The 18,682-nt window shown below is 38.1% G+C and overlaps 1 protein-coding gene across 4 annotated transcripts in view; it reads right to left on the reverse strand.

The window, feature by feature from the left end:
• The window catches only part of LOC144683564 (protein phosphatase 1 regulatory subunit 12A-like), a 301,353-nt gene that overhangs the window by 244,864 nt on the left and 37,807 nt on the right, over positions 1–18,682 (reverse strand). For all 4 annotated transcript variants that reach the window (XM_078546708.1, XM_078546707.1, XM_078546709.1 and 1 more), the window contains exon 2: positions 755–885. In XM_078546708.1, the coding sequence (XP_078402834.1) occupies positions 755–885 (131 nt within the window). The remainder of the gene's footprint in view (positions 1–754; positions 886–18,682) is intronic.

Here is an 18,682-nt window from a genome sequence, read left to right on the forward strand (position 1 = left end):
GTGTACACTAGCAGCTGATGAATCTTGATAGATTCATTCATTCATGCTGAGAGAATTTCTCTTTTCTAAAAAGCTGCTGAGGCAAGATCGATTGAAAGTTTCAAAACCGAGATAGATTTTTGTCACTAGGTAAGGACATTAATGTTTGTGAAACAAAGAAGGGCAGGAGTTAAAATAGAGATGAGCATGATCTTATTGAATAGCACATCAAGGGCTGAATAGCCTGCTCCTGCTCCCAAGTTATAGTGTGCCAGAAGCAAACAATAGAGTGGGAAAACCAAAATATCCAGGAGTTTTTCTAGTTCCTAACCCACATTAACACTTAAGACAAAGATGGTGAGGGTAATCAGGCATGTCCCAACGGCTTCTCGCTGGGGAACATCTCAATGTCAGCTAAAAACATGTAGCCTCTGCATGAAGCAACTATTCAAGTCACTAGTACCAGCCACACAGGCTTTCCAAGCTGGAGAAAGATGGATTAGAAATGATCTTTAAACTAACAGTATATTTTGCTTTTTTTCTATCCAGGAAACATTTCATAGAAATCAGTAATTGCATGGCTATTGTGGTTGGAATGTACAAAATTAGAAAGTTATACTTGTGCATGCATGGTAAAACATTCTATATGGCATTTCATCAGCTGAACTTCTAAAAAAAGAGGTATTTCACATCCTAATAGAAACACACCTGTAGCTTTTCTCATCATAGCACATAGACATGACTTCAAAACTACTCTATACAAACTTCCACTTACTCAGCTATATTTATATATCCACAGGATGCTACAGCATGCAGCGGGGTCCAGCCCTCATTATCTGGCTGATTAGTGTCTGCACAGTGCTCCACCAGAAACTTCACCATTTCAAGGTTCTCATCAATGCAAGCCTGTAAAACAAAAATAATAAATTTAGCTTCGTCAATAACCTATTGCACAGGGGTTTACGGAATATAATTGGAGTTATTTTTGTGGTTAAGTAGGAACGTTCAAACAAATAGTCGGTATAAGTGGCAAGCCTTTCACCTCACAAAGCATGTGTTCAAATCAAATCAGAAGAGGCAAAAATGACAAATAATAGCACAAGTGAAAACAATTTAGGCCAAAAATAAAATTCAACATTAATTAGCATCTTTATCTAAAAACTATAGATCCAACTTGTATGTTCTAATATTTACTGATTTTACCAAGCACTCTGGCTAAATTAAAACTGAGAACTATGTAAACTGTAGACACTGGCTAAACCAAGACAAGTTTTACATAATCTTGTATAGATTAATGATCCTACATCTATACATTATTACACAAGTGCATTCAGCTAACTATTGTCAAGATCCTAAATAAAATATTTTAAACTAATTATTTTTGATGACATTTCTCATTAGCACAGTTTAAAGATGATAAGCTATTTTACATGTTGGTGAAACTTTGATAAAATATTAAGCTCTTGACTTCATGACTAGATTTCAGATTCTTGATTAGGTTGATAGAAATTGTGGGAGCAGATCTAGTGAACAAAAATACAATCTTTAAAACATTGCAAGCCTTTTCATAAATGAACAATAAAATGTACGATTGATCACCATCATCCAACCTAAATCAAGGATAATGTGAATCAGAACATTTAAAAGGTACAAACATTATTTTCATCAATTCAGGATGACAGTCTGAATTACAACCTCAGTACAATTCTTAATCCACCGCATGTTCCAAGAAATTCCAAGCAAACCTAGACCTCCCAACATTTGCTTCATAAGCCCTCAACCTGCTCAGCTGGTAACAAAATCTTTGTTGAAGAAACTATTTTACAGCAGCTGTTCACCAGATACAACTACACATTAGAAAAGCTAAACTGCAATGCCCTTTTTCACAGTCCAAGTATGGATAGCATATCAAAACGCCACGATGATTGTTCAGGATTTAATGTACCATCAAACCCACTTAATTGTAGCTACTTAGGACAACCTCACAGATTGCATAAAACTAATTTCTGTAAAGCAAGAGACAACACAAATCAAGGCCTGTGGGGTGTTGTTAGTTTTCACATCTTTGCTGAGGATACCCAACTCTACCTCATCACCATCTCTGTCGACTCCTCCACTGTTGCTAAGTTATCAGACTGCTTACCCGACATCCAGTACTGGGTGAGCAGAAATTTCCTCCAATTAAATTTTGAGAAGACTGAAACATTGCTTTCAGTCCCTGCTCCAAACTCTGTAGCCTAGCTACTGCCTCCATCCCTGGCAACAGTCAGAGTATCAGATTTTTCGCAATCTTGGTGTCAAATTTAATCCCGAGGTGATCTTCTGATCTCATTCATACCGTCACAAAACCCTCATTCATGTCTTTGTTACCTCTTGACTCAAATATTCCAATTCACTTCTGGTTGGTCTTCCATATTCTACCCTCTGCAAACTTGATGTTATCTAAAACTCAGCTAACCATGTTTTAATTCGTGGCTCCTGGTCAAGCAACATCTTGATTTTAAACTTCTTATCCTTGTTTTCAAATCCCTCCATGGCTTGGCCCCACCCTCCCAATATCTGTAATCTCATTGTTATGATCCAGTTAGAGACAGTTAACATCTATGTAGAAATCCAAACACCTCATTTTAATCAACAGAACTACACACAAGATTTCACCATTTTTTAAACAAAACAATCCTTATTGCATATAAAAAGACTTAAGTTAATAGTGCTTATTTTGTTTAACAATATGGTTTATAACTATGTATGTTACACACTCAAGTTTACTTGCTGCTTCCCCCAAGGATTCCCATATAAGGCATATTAATCTTAAAGTTATTTCCTTTTGCAGGGACTATCCCCATAAGTATGCCACAGTCCTCTGGAAAATTCTCCTCAACTCTTGCTAGTCTCAGAGGTAAAACTTTCATTTACCATCTATTAACTGTGGATGCCTCAGTCCCTTGTTCTGGTTATTTTTCAATGCTTCCAAGTTAATCTGCCTGTTGCTTTCTTTACCACAAGGCTCTGTAGGGACTAATGTAGATTCTCCCACCGGTTTCAAACTAGACAACTTTCCAGTTTCTGTTGCTTCACAAAATTCAAATGGAGATTAAGCCTCATCCACATTCCACACAGCTAATGAAATAGTTTTTTTTTTTACACTCTGGTTACAGTAAAGGTTTGACTGTGATTTAATTTGTTTTTCTTCCCTCAGTGAGCTGCAAACCACACAAGGCCCAAACAGCAACTCTCTCTTTCAACAAACACCCAAATAATTTGAAACCAGAAAACTTTCCTAAGCTCCACCCATCTCTATAACAATATACCATGCACTTGGATGTCCTCAAACCTACCTTTAGGTTAATTATCCCTTATTCACAATTTCTTCTTTGATCTGAAGTAAATGGGTTTTATAGCCTTCCAGGGTAAACTAAATGCTTTTAAACCAATTTAGCTTTACCTCGTAAAACAAAAACATCTCTGATGCTTTGTTCTTGTTGCAAGTATTGCTGACATCATGTCTCCAGCTCTTTAGCTAAGTAAGCCTGCTTGCTGTTTTATAGGCCTATCTCTCTTCTATTCTAAATGTACTAAACAAACATGGGTCACCTTTTGAGCTACTATTTCTTGAGGTATTCTGGCAATCTCTAAAGCCTAGTACTTTAATTGCCTTACTTTAACAACAATAATCTTCCCAGAACTAAACATTACCTCAAAATATTAGCATGAACCATGACTAGAAAGTCGTAACATCATCCAGTCCCAAAACCCTCTGTGCTCCTCTAATTCCAGCCTCCTGATTTTAATTACACCATTGGTGGCATGCTTTCAGTTGCGCAGGCCCAACCTCTGGAATACCCTCCCTACACCTCTCTACCTCACTTTCTTCTCAGGACACTCCTTAAAACCTACCTCTTCACCAAGCTTTAGGTCACCTGACCTACTTCTCCTTTGTTTTACAATGCTCCCGTGAAGCATTTTGGGACGCTCCATTATGTTATAAGTGTTAATAAGTTGATGTTGCATAGCAGCCTTTATTTACCCATATTTTGTACATCTTGCAAGGGTGAAAATAGAAATAATAAAAATGCTCACATTTCATCTTAAACAGGTTGTCCAGCCTATGAAATGGAGCAGTCAGATGAACTCCCCTTCCTTGATGTACTAGTTGAGAAATCTGCCAGGGGGCTCTCTACCATGGTCTACCGCAAGCCTACCTTCACTGGTCAACATACGCGTTGGGATTCTTACACTTCCACACACTATAAGGTTGGTCGCACTGACAACCCTGTAAATAGGGCCCGAGCCATTTGGTCACCATGTAAGCTTGATGCTGAAATAGGGCACACTAAAGGCATCTTGTGTGTTAATGGCTACCCTGATCAGATCATTTCGTGCTGTATATCATGCAGACCCATGAATGGGCCCAAGGCCATCACTTTCAGCCCTGAAAAGTGCCCAATCTACCTCAGATTACCCTGGAAGTGCAAGGTACCTCAAAAATTTGAGCAACAGATGAAGCTAGCTGTTTCATGCTGCTACAATGCAGGAGCAGCATGAGTGGTATTCGCCACCAACAGGACGCTGCAGTAAAGCCAAAAAGACATTCTGCCTACCACACAAATGAGTAATGTGGTATATGAAGTTCACTGCCATTGTGATGCTAAGTATGTAGGCTGTACGTCCCAAAGGCTGGCGGATCGTATCAAACAATACATCCCTTCCGCTGTTCACAATAGGCAGGGTACAGAACGTACCCAACCAGCCCATTCCGCGATCAGACATTTGCTAAATAATCCTCAATATGCTAAGAATTACACTGACAACCAATTTAAAATCGTCAGTCGGGCTGCATGTACTGGAAGCTACATATATTAATGCACAGGGCCCTGTTCTTTGCAGGCAGAAAGAACATGTACATATATTGCGCCTGTTCCAGTTAAACAAAATAAGTGACGGGCATTCGCGAACTTATTCCACAGGGCAATGCCTTGACCAATCAGGGTCAAGCTGCCTGGTTTAAATTTCAAACAATGCTTGACAGTTGACTGTCAGTCACCATCAATGGTGCATCCTCCATGGCCATCCACTTGCCAACCATTCAGCACTCTCTTCACATACAGTATAAATTGTTTTCCCCTTAGATTGGTATTCTGGCGTGTGTCTTGATTTGTGCAAGACAAAAAGCTTAGACATGTCTCTTTCAGCAAAACTAGATTGAGGCAAAAGCTTCAGATTCAAAGTCTCACTGAACTAGAATTTCTATAAGCCACACTTGCACAAATACAGGAATGAAACAAACTTTGCATAATTGGAATGATAGAGGAAGAACACTGGGCAATAGAAATTGTATTACAACAAGAATTCTAATCAAGCAACATGGTTATCTACTTGACAGGGGTAAAAGAGTTATTAAATCTCGGTTGTATCATTCGACACACCTGGGTGGAGCATCAGTTTTCCTGTCTAGAACTCTAATGTCCTGTTTTTTTTTTTAAATGCCTCAGCTTTTCTCAACAATGGATTTGTTCCTTCTTCACTGCAAACATTTAAAGAAACATTTATGCAAATAAATACTGACATGCAAAATGCTTCCTTGAAAAATGATGAAATCATGACCAGTTCAAAAAAATGTTGAGTAAACCTCCCTATTTGCATTAGCTTATACCAAAAGTAACCCTCAGTAGAAAGAGACAAAGCATCAAAGTAGTTTGCCAAAAAAAAGTCAGGATAACAAGGTGGTTCAAGAGTAGAAATATGAAACTCAACACCTCAGCTCAGGTTATAAATTCCAGCTATGTTTAACCACTAGCTTAAATATCATTACTATTAGTAACAAGCAGTCAGTAATCAACCACAAAATATCTTTGCCTACACAATGCACACTTCAACTAAGCAATTCCACAAGTTAATAGTGTGATAGAATACACACCACTTGTCTGGATGAGTGCTACTCCAACAACAATTAAGAAGCTAGACAACATTCAGGACAAAGAAGCCCACTTGATTGGGAACCTCATCCACCACTTTAAATTTCGACTCCTTCCATTTCCGATGCCTAATGGCAGCAGCGTACACCATCTGCAAGATGTACTGCAGAAACTCACTGAGCCTCCTTCAACAGAACCTCCCAAACCCATGAACTCTGCCAGAAGGACAAGGGTAGCAAACACATGGGAACACCACAACCGACAAGTTCCCCTGGCTTGGAAATATTGCTACTCTTGTCCTTCATTGTCACTGGATCAAAATCCTGGAACTCCCTCGCTAGCAGCATTACATGTACCTACACCACATTGACTGCAGCAGTTCAAGGTAGCTCATGATCACCTTCCCAAGGGCAATTAGGGATGGGCAATAAATGCTGACCTTGCCAACAACACACACCACCCCATGAACAAATAAAAAACTCTTAAACATAACATATAATAATTTCATTTAACAATATTCTAGTGCATTGTTTCACAAGTTTCCACTAAACACAGGCCTTGCATTTCTAAGATTCAATGTGCTTCAGAATGTACAACAAAATTGTCTGCTAGAAATTCAACAATTTCAAATGCTTCATCCATTGTTAACAGAAGCCTGTTGTCATGTTTCAGGATTTCTTTTTCTCCCCCCACAGAAAAAATTTGTCTATAAGTTATAAAAGTCACTGGCAGATCAGCTTATGCAGAATTCCACTTTCCTTTTTCAAAAGCGATAGAAAGGGTACACAAGATAAACCAACTGATTTTGAATCAGGGTGGTAAATGGAACGTTAGAATAATAGAAAAAGAAATGAACAAAGATTTACTAAACAAGGTGATAATATGAAATTTTCAGTCAGATCTTTGCACGTGTGAAACAGATCGAAACAAAAATACTAGGTAGGAATGAAATATGGTAAAATTATACTGCCCAACCTGATTAAGTAAAGCCCTGTACTTAAATACGATCTCTTTACTATTACAGAATTTTTTTTTAAATGAAGGTTGCTTTGTAATATTGCAGTTATTGTGGTTTCACCTTGTTTGCTAAACCAAACACCAAAGCCAGTACAAACCTGCTGCAGACTGATATTTTAATATCCCAATGATAGAGAATGCAACTTCCACATGAACACCAATAATATTCAGCTTCACCTTTCCCAACCTTACACCACCTCCAGGAAGTCAAGTCATAATTTTCAGCCCTCGCCACAACAACTGCTATTTCTCCCCCCTCCCCTTAAACATTGGGTTCAGCCGGAGGCAGACTGTTCACACCCTCTGCAGCAACTCAGATTGGTCTAACCTTATGCTCCCATATTCTCCGTCACAAAGACTGCTTACTTTCACCACCATAACATCACACGCCTTTACTGTTACTTCAGCTTATATGCTGTCAAAACACTCTGTCTTTGGCACTTCTAGACTCAACTACTGAAAAACTTGACTGGCCTCTTGTTCTCATGCTTTAGTATTAACTTTTTTCAACACGCCTCAAAACTTACTTTGAAATCCTATTCTGATTAGTGGCACACAAAAGCGTTCCCAAAGATTTAGAATCACATCAGAAATATTATGCAAATCTCTATCTAAAGTGATTTTATCGAAATACTTGTTTCAATGTTTTCACGTAACAAGTTTTGTTCCAAAGAATTTTATTTAAAAAACAAAAATTTAAAATCTGGCTACCTGGAGCTCCAATTGCAATTCTGCAGTTCTGAGAATGTTAGCACACTCAATGCCATAAATATATACACACTTTGAAAGGGAGTTTTTAAAATATAGTAATATTCAGGCTGTGCTGAACTGGAAGCTTTGGTCACAATTGCACTTGGGTCCCTCAAAGGCATATCCTTTCTCCAGTACAATACTCAAACATCAATGTTTTCCTTTAGATAAATCACATTCAATCTAAACAGAGAACTGGCATTTATATGGCATCTTTCACAATCTCAAGGCATCCACAGCACTCCCAAGTCAAAACATTACTTGCAAAATGGAGACAATGGTGTTCTCTAGGTAAATTTAGCAGCCAAAATGCACTCAAAATCACAAAAACAAGAGTGGTTAGTTAATCTGTTTCAGCGGTGTTGGTTGAGGGAGGAATGCTGGCCATGATTTTGGAAGAACTCCCCTACTCTTCTTCAAATAACAGTCTGGTAGATTTTACATTAACTCAAAAGGGTCTCAACTTATCACACCTAAAATAAAAGCAAAAAACTGCAGATGCTGGAAATCCAAAACAAAAATAAAAATACCTGGGAAAACTCAGCAGGTCTGGCAGCATCTGTGGAGAGGAACACAGTTAACGTTTCAAGTCCATTTGACTCTTCAACAGAACTAAGTAAAAATAGAAAAGAGGTGAAATATAAGCTGGTTTGGGGTAAGGGGTGGGGGGGGGGGGGGGGCGGTGTTGGGACAGGTAGAGCTGGATAGAGGTCCAGTGATGGGTGGAGGTAGCCAAAAGATGTCATAGACAAAAGGACAAAGAGGTGTTGAAGGTGGTGATATTATCTAAGGAATGTGCTAATTAAGGGTAGAAAGCAGGGCAAGCAAGGTACAGATAGCCCTAGTGGGGGTGGGGTGGGGCGAAGGGAAGGGATCGAAATAGGCTAAAAGGTAGAGATAAAACAATGGATGGAAATACATTTAAAAATAATGGAATTGGTGGGAAAAGAAAAATCTATATAAAATATCTATATATTATTGAAAAAAAAGGGGGGATCGGAAAGGGGGTGGGGATGGAGGAGAGAGTTCATGATCTAAAATTGTTGAACTCAATATTCAGTCCAGAAGGCTGTAAAATGCCTAGTCGGAAGATGAGGTACTGTTCCTCCAGTTTGCGTTGAGCTTCACTGGAACAGTGCAGCAGGCCAAGGACGGACATGTGGGCATGAGAGCAGGGTGGAGTGTTGAAATGGCAAGCGACAGGGAGGTCTGGGTCATGTCTGCGGACAGACCGAAGGTGTTCTGCAAAGTGGTCACCTAGTCTGCGTTTGGTCTCTCCAATGTAGAGGAAACCGCATTGGGAGCAACAAATGCAGTAGACTAAATTGAGGGAAGTGCAAGTGAAATGCTGCTTCACTTGAAAGGAGTGTTTGGGCCCTTGGACGGTGAGGAGAGAGGAAGTAAAGGGGCAGGTGCTGCACCTTCTGCGGTTGCATGGGAAGGTGCCATGGGAGGGGGTTGAGGTGTAGGGGTTGATGGAGGGGTGGATCAGGGTGTCACGGAGGGAACAATCCCTGCGGAATGCCACCAGGGGGGGGCGAAGGGAAGATGTGTTCCCCTCCGCAGATGCTGCCAGACCTGCTGAGTTTTCCAGGTATTTTTATTTTTGTTTTTATCACATCTAAACACTGGCCTGAAGCCCTGACATTCTAATTTGGGTGACTATATCATCAACTGAACAGCTTAAAAAGAACATTAAAAAAACCAAGTTACAACACTTGGAAAGCAGCATAACTGCAGCAATCATGCTACAAAATAACATTTTAATGAACAATTCCAGCATACGAGCATTTATAAAGTAGAATTTAACTAAATGAAAAAGAATTTTAAATGAAGGCTGTTGTCATATTTTGATACATCAACTAAAAATTTGTTTACCATACCATTGCCAGGAAAACTGTAGCATGCTGTCTGAATCAAGGTATTTTTTAACAACTATATGTAAATCATATGCTAATGTAATAGCTCTGCACATTTATTCACCAGGTAGTGAGCCACAAAGATTAGAAGATTCAGGTTTGATCACCAGCTTGAGCTGAGTTAACTGTCCATGCCAGATTCCAGTAGAGATATTACAACTTAGAGGATTAATGAGAGAAAGCAAATAAAAATGTCAATTTGCCATTCCTGATAGCAATTGAAGCGAGTTTCTGGAAATAAATACGTATGTATGTTAGCTCAGCTAAGGAGCAGACTCAACTATGGTCCCCTGCAGTGCAATAGATTGTTGTCAATTTGTTTGATTACACTTCAGACAGGTGGCCCTGAATATTTCCCTTCATTAAATGTACTATATAATTGAAGAGGATGGAACTCAGTTGAGATACCATTCATAGTTGAATCACTGTCTAGGTTTCTACGGGAAGAATGTTACTTTGGTCATATTTCAGAAGGTTGTTAGAACTATACAATCAGTTTCAGCATATTGAAGAGAAAAGGTTATGTGTTTTGTTTTATTTAAAACAGCTTAGACCATGACTAATTACAAATTCATATCTATATAGACTTAACATTTAAAAATAGCCCTTGTGACAAAAGTCTGTCAATAGACAACCAAGTTTTACATACAGCACAGTCCCTGTTTAACATTGTCCTGTTTTACGTTGTTTCGTTTTAACGATCAGTTAATGGGGCCTGTGTTTTCATTTAGCATTGCATATTTCATTTTAAAGTCATTTCATGGCAGTCTGACATAGAATTGCATGACCCGATTGACCTCTCCTGATTCCTGACCCTTTCTCTCTCTGCTGATCCTCCAAAATGCAGCCTCTGCCACACCCTAACTCAGCCTCTCACTACCAATCCACCAACTGGAGGCCTTTGCCACTCTCTGATTCACCATCTTGCTCTCGCTAAACTTCCCACTCCTCGACTCTCCCGCTCACCGTTTCCCTCCCCTGAACCTTCACTGTGAGTGAGGGCACTGAAGAGGAGTGGTGAAAGACAGGAGCAGCAGCTTCAACTTGCAAGTCACAGCAGGGGTTCAGAAGGAGGAAGCAATTAGTTGGAGTGTCGGGGGGTGGGGGGGGAAGGAGGTTTAACAAGAACAAGGATTGGCAAGAGGGTGGGTTAGGGAGCGAGAGAGGTCACAAGTTAGGGGGTGGCAGTAGAGGGTGCGTTAGGGAGCAGAAAGGCCATGAACCAGTGGGTCGGTGAGAGGGAGGTTCCGTAGTGACCAGGAGGGTCAGGGAGCAGAAAGTTTGGTAAGCAGGAGGTTCAGGAAGCAGGACCAGCAGCAAGTGGGAGGCAAGTAGAAAGTTACCATACTATATTTCTTTTATATTTTTAAAATTTGTTTTATTTTGAAAGTTATTTCATTTACTAATTTAGCAATGTAAATTATTTCAACTTACAGGGTATAAATTTTAATTTTTTTCTCTGTTGAAGAAGGTCTTACAGAACCTAACTACAGTTTTTACATTGGTTTTAATGGGAAAATGTGATTCGCTTAAAGTAAGTTGCACTTTTCAGGAACACAACAACAATTTTAAGGACTTGCCATTTGTAGAATATATGTAAGAATCCATTAGGGCATATTTAAGCACTAATTAGAATACACAGCAATGTGATCTTACTTAAATGACACCAGCAATCACAAATTTATACATTCTATAGTTAACATTATATTCAGTCAAAAATGCATTGAATTACTGCACTAAACTTAATTCTCTGATTGAAATCTTCAAGAGGATTTCAATCACCATAATTTTGCAGCTGAAATTTTTTCAAGTAAATTGTGCAAACATTGTTATATGTTTTGCAGTATGAAATTGAACTTGCACGTAGTTTCTGTGGTTGAAATTATGTTGCCATTTTTACATTTAGTGGTTTTGGCTGTGCATAAGTTCAAAACCACAGCATAACATGAGTCACTTTTCTGATTAGACTAGGAAGTGTAATAAAGCAAATTCCACTTCAAAAACCTACTACGTAGCTATAGAGTACATCTCTAATGTTGCAAAGGCAGCTTTAAATGGTACCCGGGGGCTACTGTATTTAAGAGTTCTTTATAACCTTACTGTAGTTTTTAAAAATATATTTTGAGAAAGCAGACGCTTCTACCCACTCTCTTAAAACATGCAAAAATATACTTGCAAAGGAGGAGCACGCTACACACCTACTTAACCATGCAAAAAAATTCTCATGTCATTCAGATTCACAGGAAATCCTAGCTACTCTTTCTATCCTGTAGCTACCAAATACAGCCAAGTAGTGCAGCATAAGCACAGCCTAAGAAAGCTATACATTTTTCAGCTTAAAATGCACAGAAAGCATAATATTCTGTGTACACGTGAGTATGAGTGAGCATGAGAGAGAGAGAGAGAGAAAGAAAGAGAGAGAGATGGGAGAGGTGGTAAAATGGAAAGAGGAACACCGTACTACCTACATGTAACTAAGGAAAAGATTTTGATAATATTAAAATAAGTCTATGCCTGTGACAATGCCACAATATATGTTTCCAACCACACAAAAGCTGCAGGAATTCTGAACTCCAAACTCCAGCAGCTTTGCCAATTGCTCATTATGACAGCAAGGAAAGGACATGATTTAACTTCATGGATAATTGCACTCCATTATGGTCTCCCTAAACTGTGACCTTATAAGGACTAGAAAATCATTCGGCAACTCCCAACAAATTATTAGCTTGAAAACATTATTTTAATTAATCCACAACACAGCCACTGTGCAAAAATAAATGAGTCTTTTTCTAGAGTGTAAAACCCTGTATGGCAACTACATTTTTTTATTAAAATAACAATACTAAGGATTCCTGAATGTGTTTTGAGTTAAAATACTGAAGAGTTGAGCTTTCTGTCTCAATATTCTCCGAAGGTTTGAACTGATTGCAATCGCCTATTTCTATGCTGCCCATAATGCAGGCTATAATTACATTATTTCCCCTGTATATCAGGGTGAATCTGAACTCATTATAGATCCCATGCTCTAGATTTATTTTGCATTCTATCAGAGGCACCCAGTGAAGTGAAGGGACTTAAGTTATTTGATAAGAAAATCTTATATCACATGGCCATATGCTGATTACAGCATGGTTATTGTGCTAATGGGCTTGATTTTTATAAATGATTGTTACAGAGAAGGGGCCTCACATTCAGTGCTTTGCATTAGCCAGTAAACGCAGGAAGGGTGCGACTGGAACAGTCCTTTGAACAGCTCTATGTGTTTACAGCTACTCTGGCTTCGATTTGTCTAGCGGAGGATGAGAAAACCTATTTATTTCCAGGGTCATCTTGATCCAAAACTATGACAGCCAAGCAATACAAACTTGAATATTCCTCCAAGTATCAATGTAAGGACTGAAGAAAACAGGGCATTTCAGCCTTAAAAAACCACAGAAATCCTTGTGGTTATAGGACAACATATAAAAGGAAATACTGATTACAAACTAGTCACCAAACCTCAACAATGAAGTCGAAATTCAAATACAAAAAACTAATGTTAAGATGATTTGATTTTATGTAGAGTTAGCAACACATGAAATGGCTGGGTCACGACAATGAGAAACCTAAATCATTAAGAGGATGTTTCAATGTTGCCATAGGTGTCTATAAGTTCTTGCTGAATGGATGAGCAAGGATGAAGTTATTTTGGTGATCCACATTAGACATTCACCCTGCATTAAACTTCATAAGGCTCCAGATGGATTAGAAGCTTTAGAGTAGAATTTACTGTACCCTGCTACACAAGTTGGAACTGCTAAATAAAACAAAATTTGAGAGAATTAATAGATTATGTTCAGCGCTAACCATGGACAAATGATATGAAGCATGCAACTGCATTAACTAATTTTGAGTCACCCATTACCAACAAATAGCAGTTCATGTGGCAATTTAGGATCTTCTATAAGTTTAAAATATAATTTTAGCTATCATTTTGCTAGCTTTGTGGTTAAATGGACCAACTTCTTAAACTCTAAAAAGTGAAACACTATTGAAAACCTGTCCAATTACAACAAATCAACTTAATTTTAGCTTTAAATTAGTACTCTGCAATTTAACATATTCCAAGATTAAAATAGGAAGATTTAATTGAAACAATTAGTTCAAGTTTCACAAAAACTTTTACAAATGCTTAATACAAGGAATTAAAAATGATAAATTTTCGCTGAACAGAGATCACCCAGGTGGAAAATACATAATGTACAAATTACAATAGAAATTTGTACCGATCTTTTCTTTAATCCATAAGATTAAGTATTTTACATAGCTGTTGAGGACCTGTTTTATTTAGGAAATGAGCAGAAATTTCTGCATAAAATCTGGCAGGTCATCGGCAAACATAATGAAGAGTTCATCTCACTATCATTCCCTTAGAAAATCAACTGAAAAAAGATCAACATTGTATCATTTCATTCATTGCTGTCAATTTTTCAGTACTTTCAATGAATACTGATTCTATCGTCAATATAGAGCTTGGAGTAGTGCGAATCCTGAGCATTGAGAATGAAATACGAATTCAGAGAGATCAAAAATTTATTTAATACACATATACAGGACAAAAGTCACAGAACCATGAGCCACAACACAAATTGAAACCATTAAAAACTCATAACAATACTCAACAGCTTCAGAGTCCATACAAATCATGTAAACATTCAAATATCTGAATGTACAACTTACAGCCCTGTTATTAACTTAATCCTTAGTTTGAAATAAACACAAATTAACTTTCTTTTAAGTAATAAAATAAATCTGGTGAGAGAAGCAACATACTGTTAATATCCTGGAAATTATCTAAGATTGAACTCCTGGCAACTAGTGGAGACAGGACAAAGCCAGTATTTGAAAGTTCATTCATTTACCAGGGAATTAGTTGAGTATTGTTGGCTGCAACAGTGTAGTATCAGAGTTAATTTGTTCACTGTGCTTCTATGCATCCAAATTGTGCTCAGCTCTCTGGCAATGGAATGTACGTCCAGAGAGTAGACTGGTCTTCACCAGAAACAAGCTAAATGCACTAATGCCTCCAAGGCAATATCAACTGCAAAGGAATTCACTCACTAGTCTATTTTTAAGAATGGTGTTTAAGAGACACACTTCAGCTGCTGAAGAATCACACATAGCTCAGGAGACACCAGTTGGCCAGGAATATGTTGATAGTGCTCCCGAACAATACATATGTCCATAACTGCTCCACGTTAGAACCTCACCAATAACATAGCTTAGGAGGAAAAAAGTATTTGATGCATTATCTCTGAATGAACACACTTTACAAAAAAAAAGTGGGCATATTTAAATTCAAACAAAAAATGTTGTGTACAATTCCTCATGGCTCCAAGTAACACAATGTGCATTCTAATTAATTTATATTTAACAGAATCCTCAAACTCGGTGTGAGAAACCACAAGGTTCTTCACTTGACAGAAAGACATTTGTTAACAGTGTAATTCGTGTTCCTGCAGGCAGGAATGCTACTCCTTCATGCCTTGCATTGGGATCAATTTAAAGGAGGAACATTTCTATATTAAATAGGACTTCAACATCAAGGAGGCGAATTGGATTCAACATCATTTCATCAGTGAGTTTGCAGCTCCTTTGCAGCTACTGCATATTGCAAGCAAGTTCTGACATGAAATTTGAAGAAAAAAAACAAGCGGTTTACTTTTTACACAGGATAAGAGCTCATGGGGATGGGAGTAACATATCAACATGTACAGTGGATCGGTGAAAGCAGAGAGTAAGAATAAACGGGCATTTAGAAGATGACAGACTGTAATTAAGAGTGGGCCGCAAGGATTAGTGCTGGAGCCTCAGCTATTTACAAACTAAATAACTGATTTAGATGAAGGTACCAAGTGTAATGTATCTAAGTTTTCTGACAATATAAATCTAGGTGGATCAATATTCTGAGAACACAGAGGCTACAAAGGAATATAGACAGTTAAATGAGTGGGAAATAAGGCGGTAGATGGGGGATAATGTGGGGAAATATGAGACTATTCACTTTGATAGGGAAAGGAGAAAAGCGGATTTTTTTTAAAAAGCAAGAAACTTCTAAAAAAAAATTAATGTTCAGGGAGATTTGAATGTCCACGTACAAAACAAAAACAGCTTATAATTATATAGCACCTTTAATGTTATAAAACATCACAAGACACTTTAAGGAACAATATAAAATAGTTTCTAAGAGCCACATAACAAGATAATAGGTCAGATGACCAAATGCTTGGTCAAAGAGGTAGGTTTTAAGGAGTGTCTTAAAGGAAGAAAGTGAGGCAGAGGCAGAGTGACATAGGAAGGGAATTCCAGAGCTTAGGGCCGAGGCAGTTGAAGGCACACCCAAACATTGAAGTGATTAAAATCATGGGTGTTCAAGGAGGCCAGAATTAGATGAGCACATATCTTGGATGCTATGGAGCTGGAGGAGGTAACAGAGATAAGGAGGAGTGAGACCATGGCGAAATTGGAAAATAAGGATGAGAATTTTAGAATCAAGACACTGCTTGACCAGAAGCACAGGGGTGATAGGTGAACAGGACTTGGAGTGAGTTAACACATAGGTAGCAGCAATTAGGGATGAGTAGAATGTGGGAGACCATCAGGAGTCAAGTCAAATCCTCATCCAGCTTCAGCAGAAGTGATTGGGACACAAGTTCTGAAAACTCTACTAATGTATTTAACTGTATGAAGTTTAAAATCAATTTCAGTTTACTTAATTTTAGCTTTAATAGGAATTCATTAATTCTTCACCTTGCTCTCACTGACCTCTCTGTCCTCAACTTCCTGCAGCATTCCAATGAGGCTTGAAAGCTGGAGGAACAGCACCTCATCTTTTGATTGGGCACTTTACAGCCTTCTGGATTCAGCACCGTGTTCAACAATTTCAGACCGTAGCCTCTGCTGCCATTTCATTTTCTTGATTTTTATTTTCTGCAAGCATTTTTTTCTATTTTATTTTCTGCGAGCGTTTTTTTAAATTTTATTTTCTTCTTACTTTTGAATGATAGTTATTCATTATATTCTGCCATTCACACCTCTTCTAGACACACTTTGTTTCTTTACTTGTCCCATTACCACTCTTTGGACCTTGTCCCCCATGCTTCTATTTAATTCAAAAGAGGTGCAGTACCTAGATATGGTCCTTTTGTCTGTAGAGGACAAGTCCTTGCATATGAATATATATAGCTTCTAGCACGCATAAAATAAAAGCACAGGGACAATAGCTCCCTATGCATTGTACATAGCAATGCCTCGACTAGAGTTGATTTTCCAGCCAATCAGCACTCTTTTCTTATGCAATATTAATTGTTGCTCCTTTTGAAATTTGGGATTCTTGCATTTGTCCTGATTAGAGTATGATGAAAAACTTCAACAGCTTGTCTCTTTTTTCAGCAATACACAAGTTCTATATTACCAAGTGACTACAAGTCACTTAATTCCCTTAATTGCTAACAAAAAACTTCACTAGCACTGAAAATTAACTTTTACAAATATGGACTCTCATTCGTTCAGAATTTAATTATTTGAGTTTTTTAAATTTAAAACTATTTTAAAATGTTGTCTTTTATCTCTTTCCTTTATTCTCATTATTTTGCTTTCCATGCATGAAATGGAATTGAATTGGATATTCTAAGTCACACTTTCTGGTTTACACCATGCAAGCTAAAACTTTATTTGCATAATAATGCTCCAGAGTGCCGCTATGTAGACTACCTCAATTTCCGTTGGGCAGGCTGCGCTATCTGCAACATGTGCATTCCACGTAGGTTTCTGCATTAATACCACTAAAGAAACTCACACAGGGCACACAGGATGGAACTCATGGTACTGTCGGCCTGCAGAATCAAGGTGGTCTGTGTAGCACTGCTTTGAATTGACACTAGGCAAACAGATTTTTAACCCTGCGTGTCCCAGTAAGGATTCTTTAATCTGATCAACTAAGGAGGCAATCATCCTGTCCATACAGATCTCAGGTTCCCTGTAGAAGGCACTGTGCAGTTTGTTTTCCAAGGACAACTTCCAGAGCAAAGGCCCACACAAAGTGGCCGAATGTAATAAATGGCAAGCACCATTTGTTCCCCATTGATTGGGAAATCTGGGTTATTGGCTGTCTAATATCCCCTTTTATTCACATTGTGGGTTAGGTTCTGGTGCACTAATAGGACAGAGAACTAACTTAGTTAACTTTAATTTTAGCTGAGGTGCAAACAGATGCAGCAGTAGTCCCAGCGTTTAACACGTGCCTGAAATGAATGAATGTGTCCTGCAAGGGCTTCTCAAACGCCAGGAAACCTACAAAATCCTGAGGAAAAACACCTTGTGGCAGCACTGCCATATTTACCTTATGTTGAGCTGAACATGACTAGTAAGCTCTGTAATACTAAAAGGTACCAAGGTTAACTATCTTGAGCAATGTGGCGTGAACAACCAAGTGAGTCTGGGAAGCAAAAACAGCGAAGTCTTGATAAATCTCCAGAACAGTGGCTAACAAATATGCTTGAACTGCTTTCAGCTACACAGAGTACAGCAGAAAGTGTCTTGTGATCTACAATTCTCAAAATACAACTGAAAAAAATCCCAGCCATATAAATACAAATTCAGAATATTTAATCACGCTGCCAATACAACGAGAATGATGTAACAAATGTACCGTTTTTGGTGAACTTCTCCACTTGCTCTCTTCTTGCATTGCTCAAAAAGTGCAAAGCTAACCAGCATACAGCACTAAAGAAATCTCCCTAAAGATGAACTGGAATTACATTTTAATAGATTTTTCAGACTCACTCCTCATTGACACTTGAGCTTAAAGCCATGAAGAAAATTTAGCAAGGAACCTTACTTTTGCAGCTCATGCCCTTAAATTTGAATCTAGAATATATCAGTTTTCACTTTTCACCTTCTTCAGAGAAGGCATGCCACAAATGAAAGTTGTCTGTATTAAAATTCTTAAACTATCAGAAAGCTCTTTTCATATCGAAAGATTCAAAACACAAATTTATTTCAATAAATTAATGAAAATTTGATCATTTCTTTTTCATAAAAGAGAATAAATACTCAAATAAA

This window comes from Cetorhinus maximus, chromosome 8, assembly GCF_964194155.1.
Source record: "Cetorhinus maximus chromosome 8, sCetMax3.hap1.1, whole genome shotgun sequence".
In the NCBI taxonomy this organism is placed as follows: domain Eukaryota; kingdom Metazoa; phylum Chordata; class Chondrichthyes; order Lamniformes; family Cetorhinidae; genus Cetorhinus; species Cetorhinus maximus.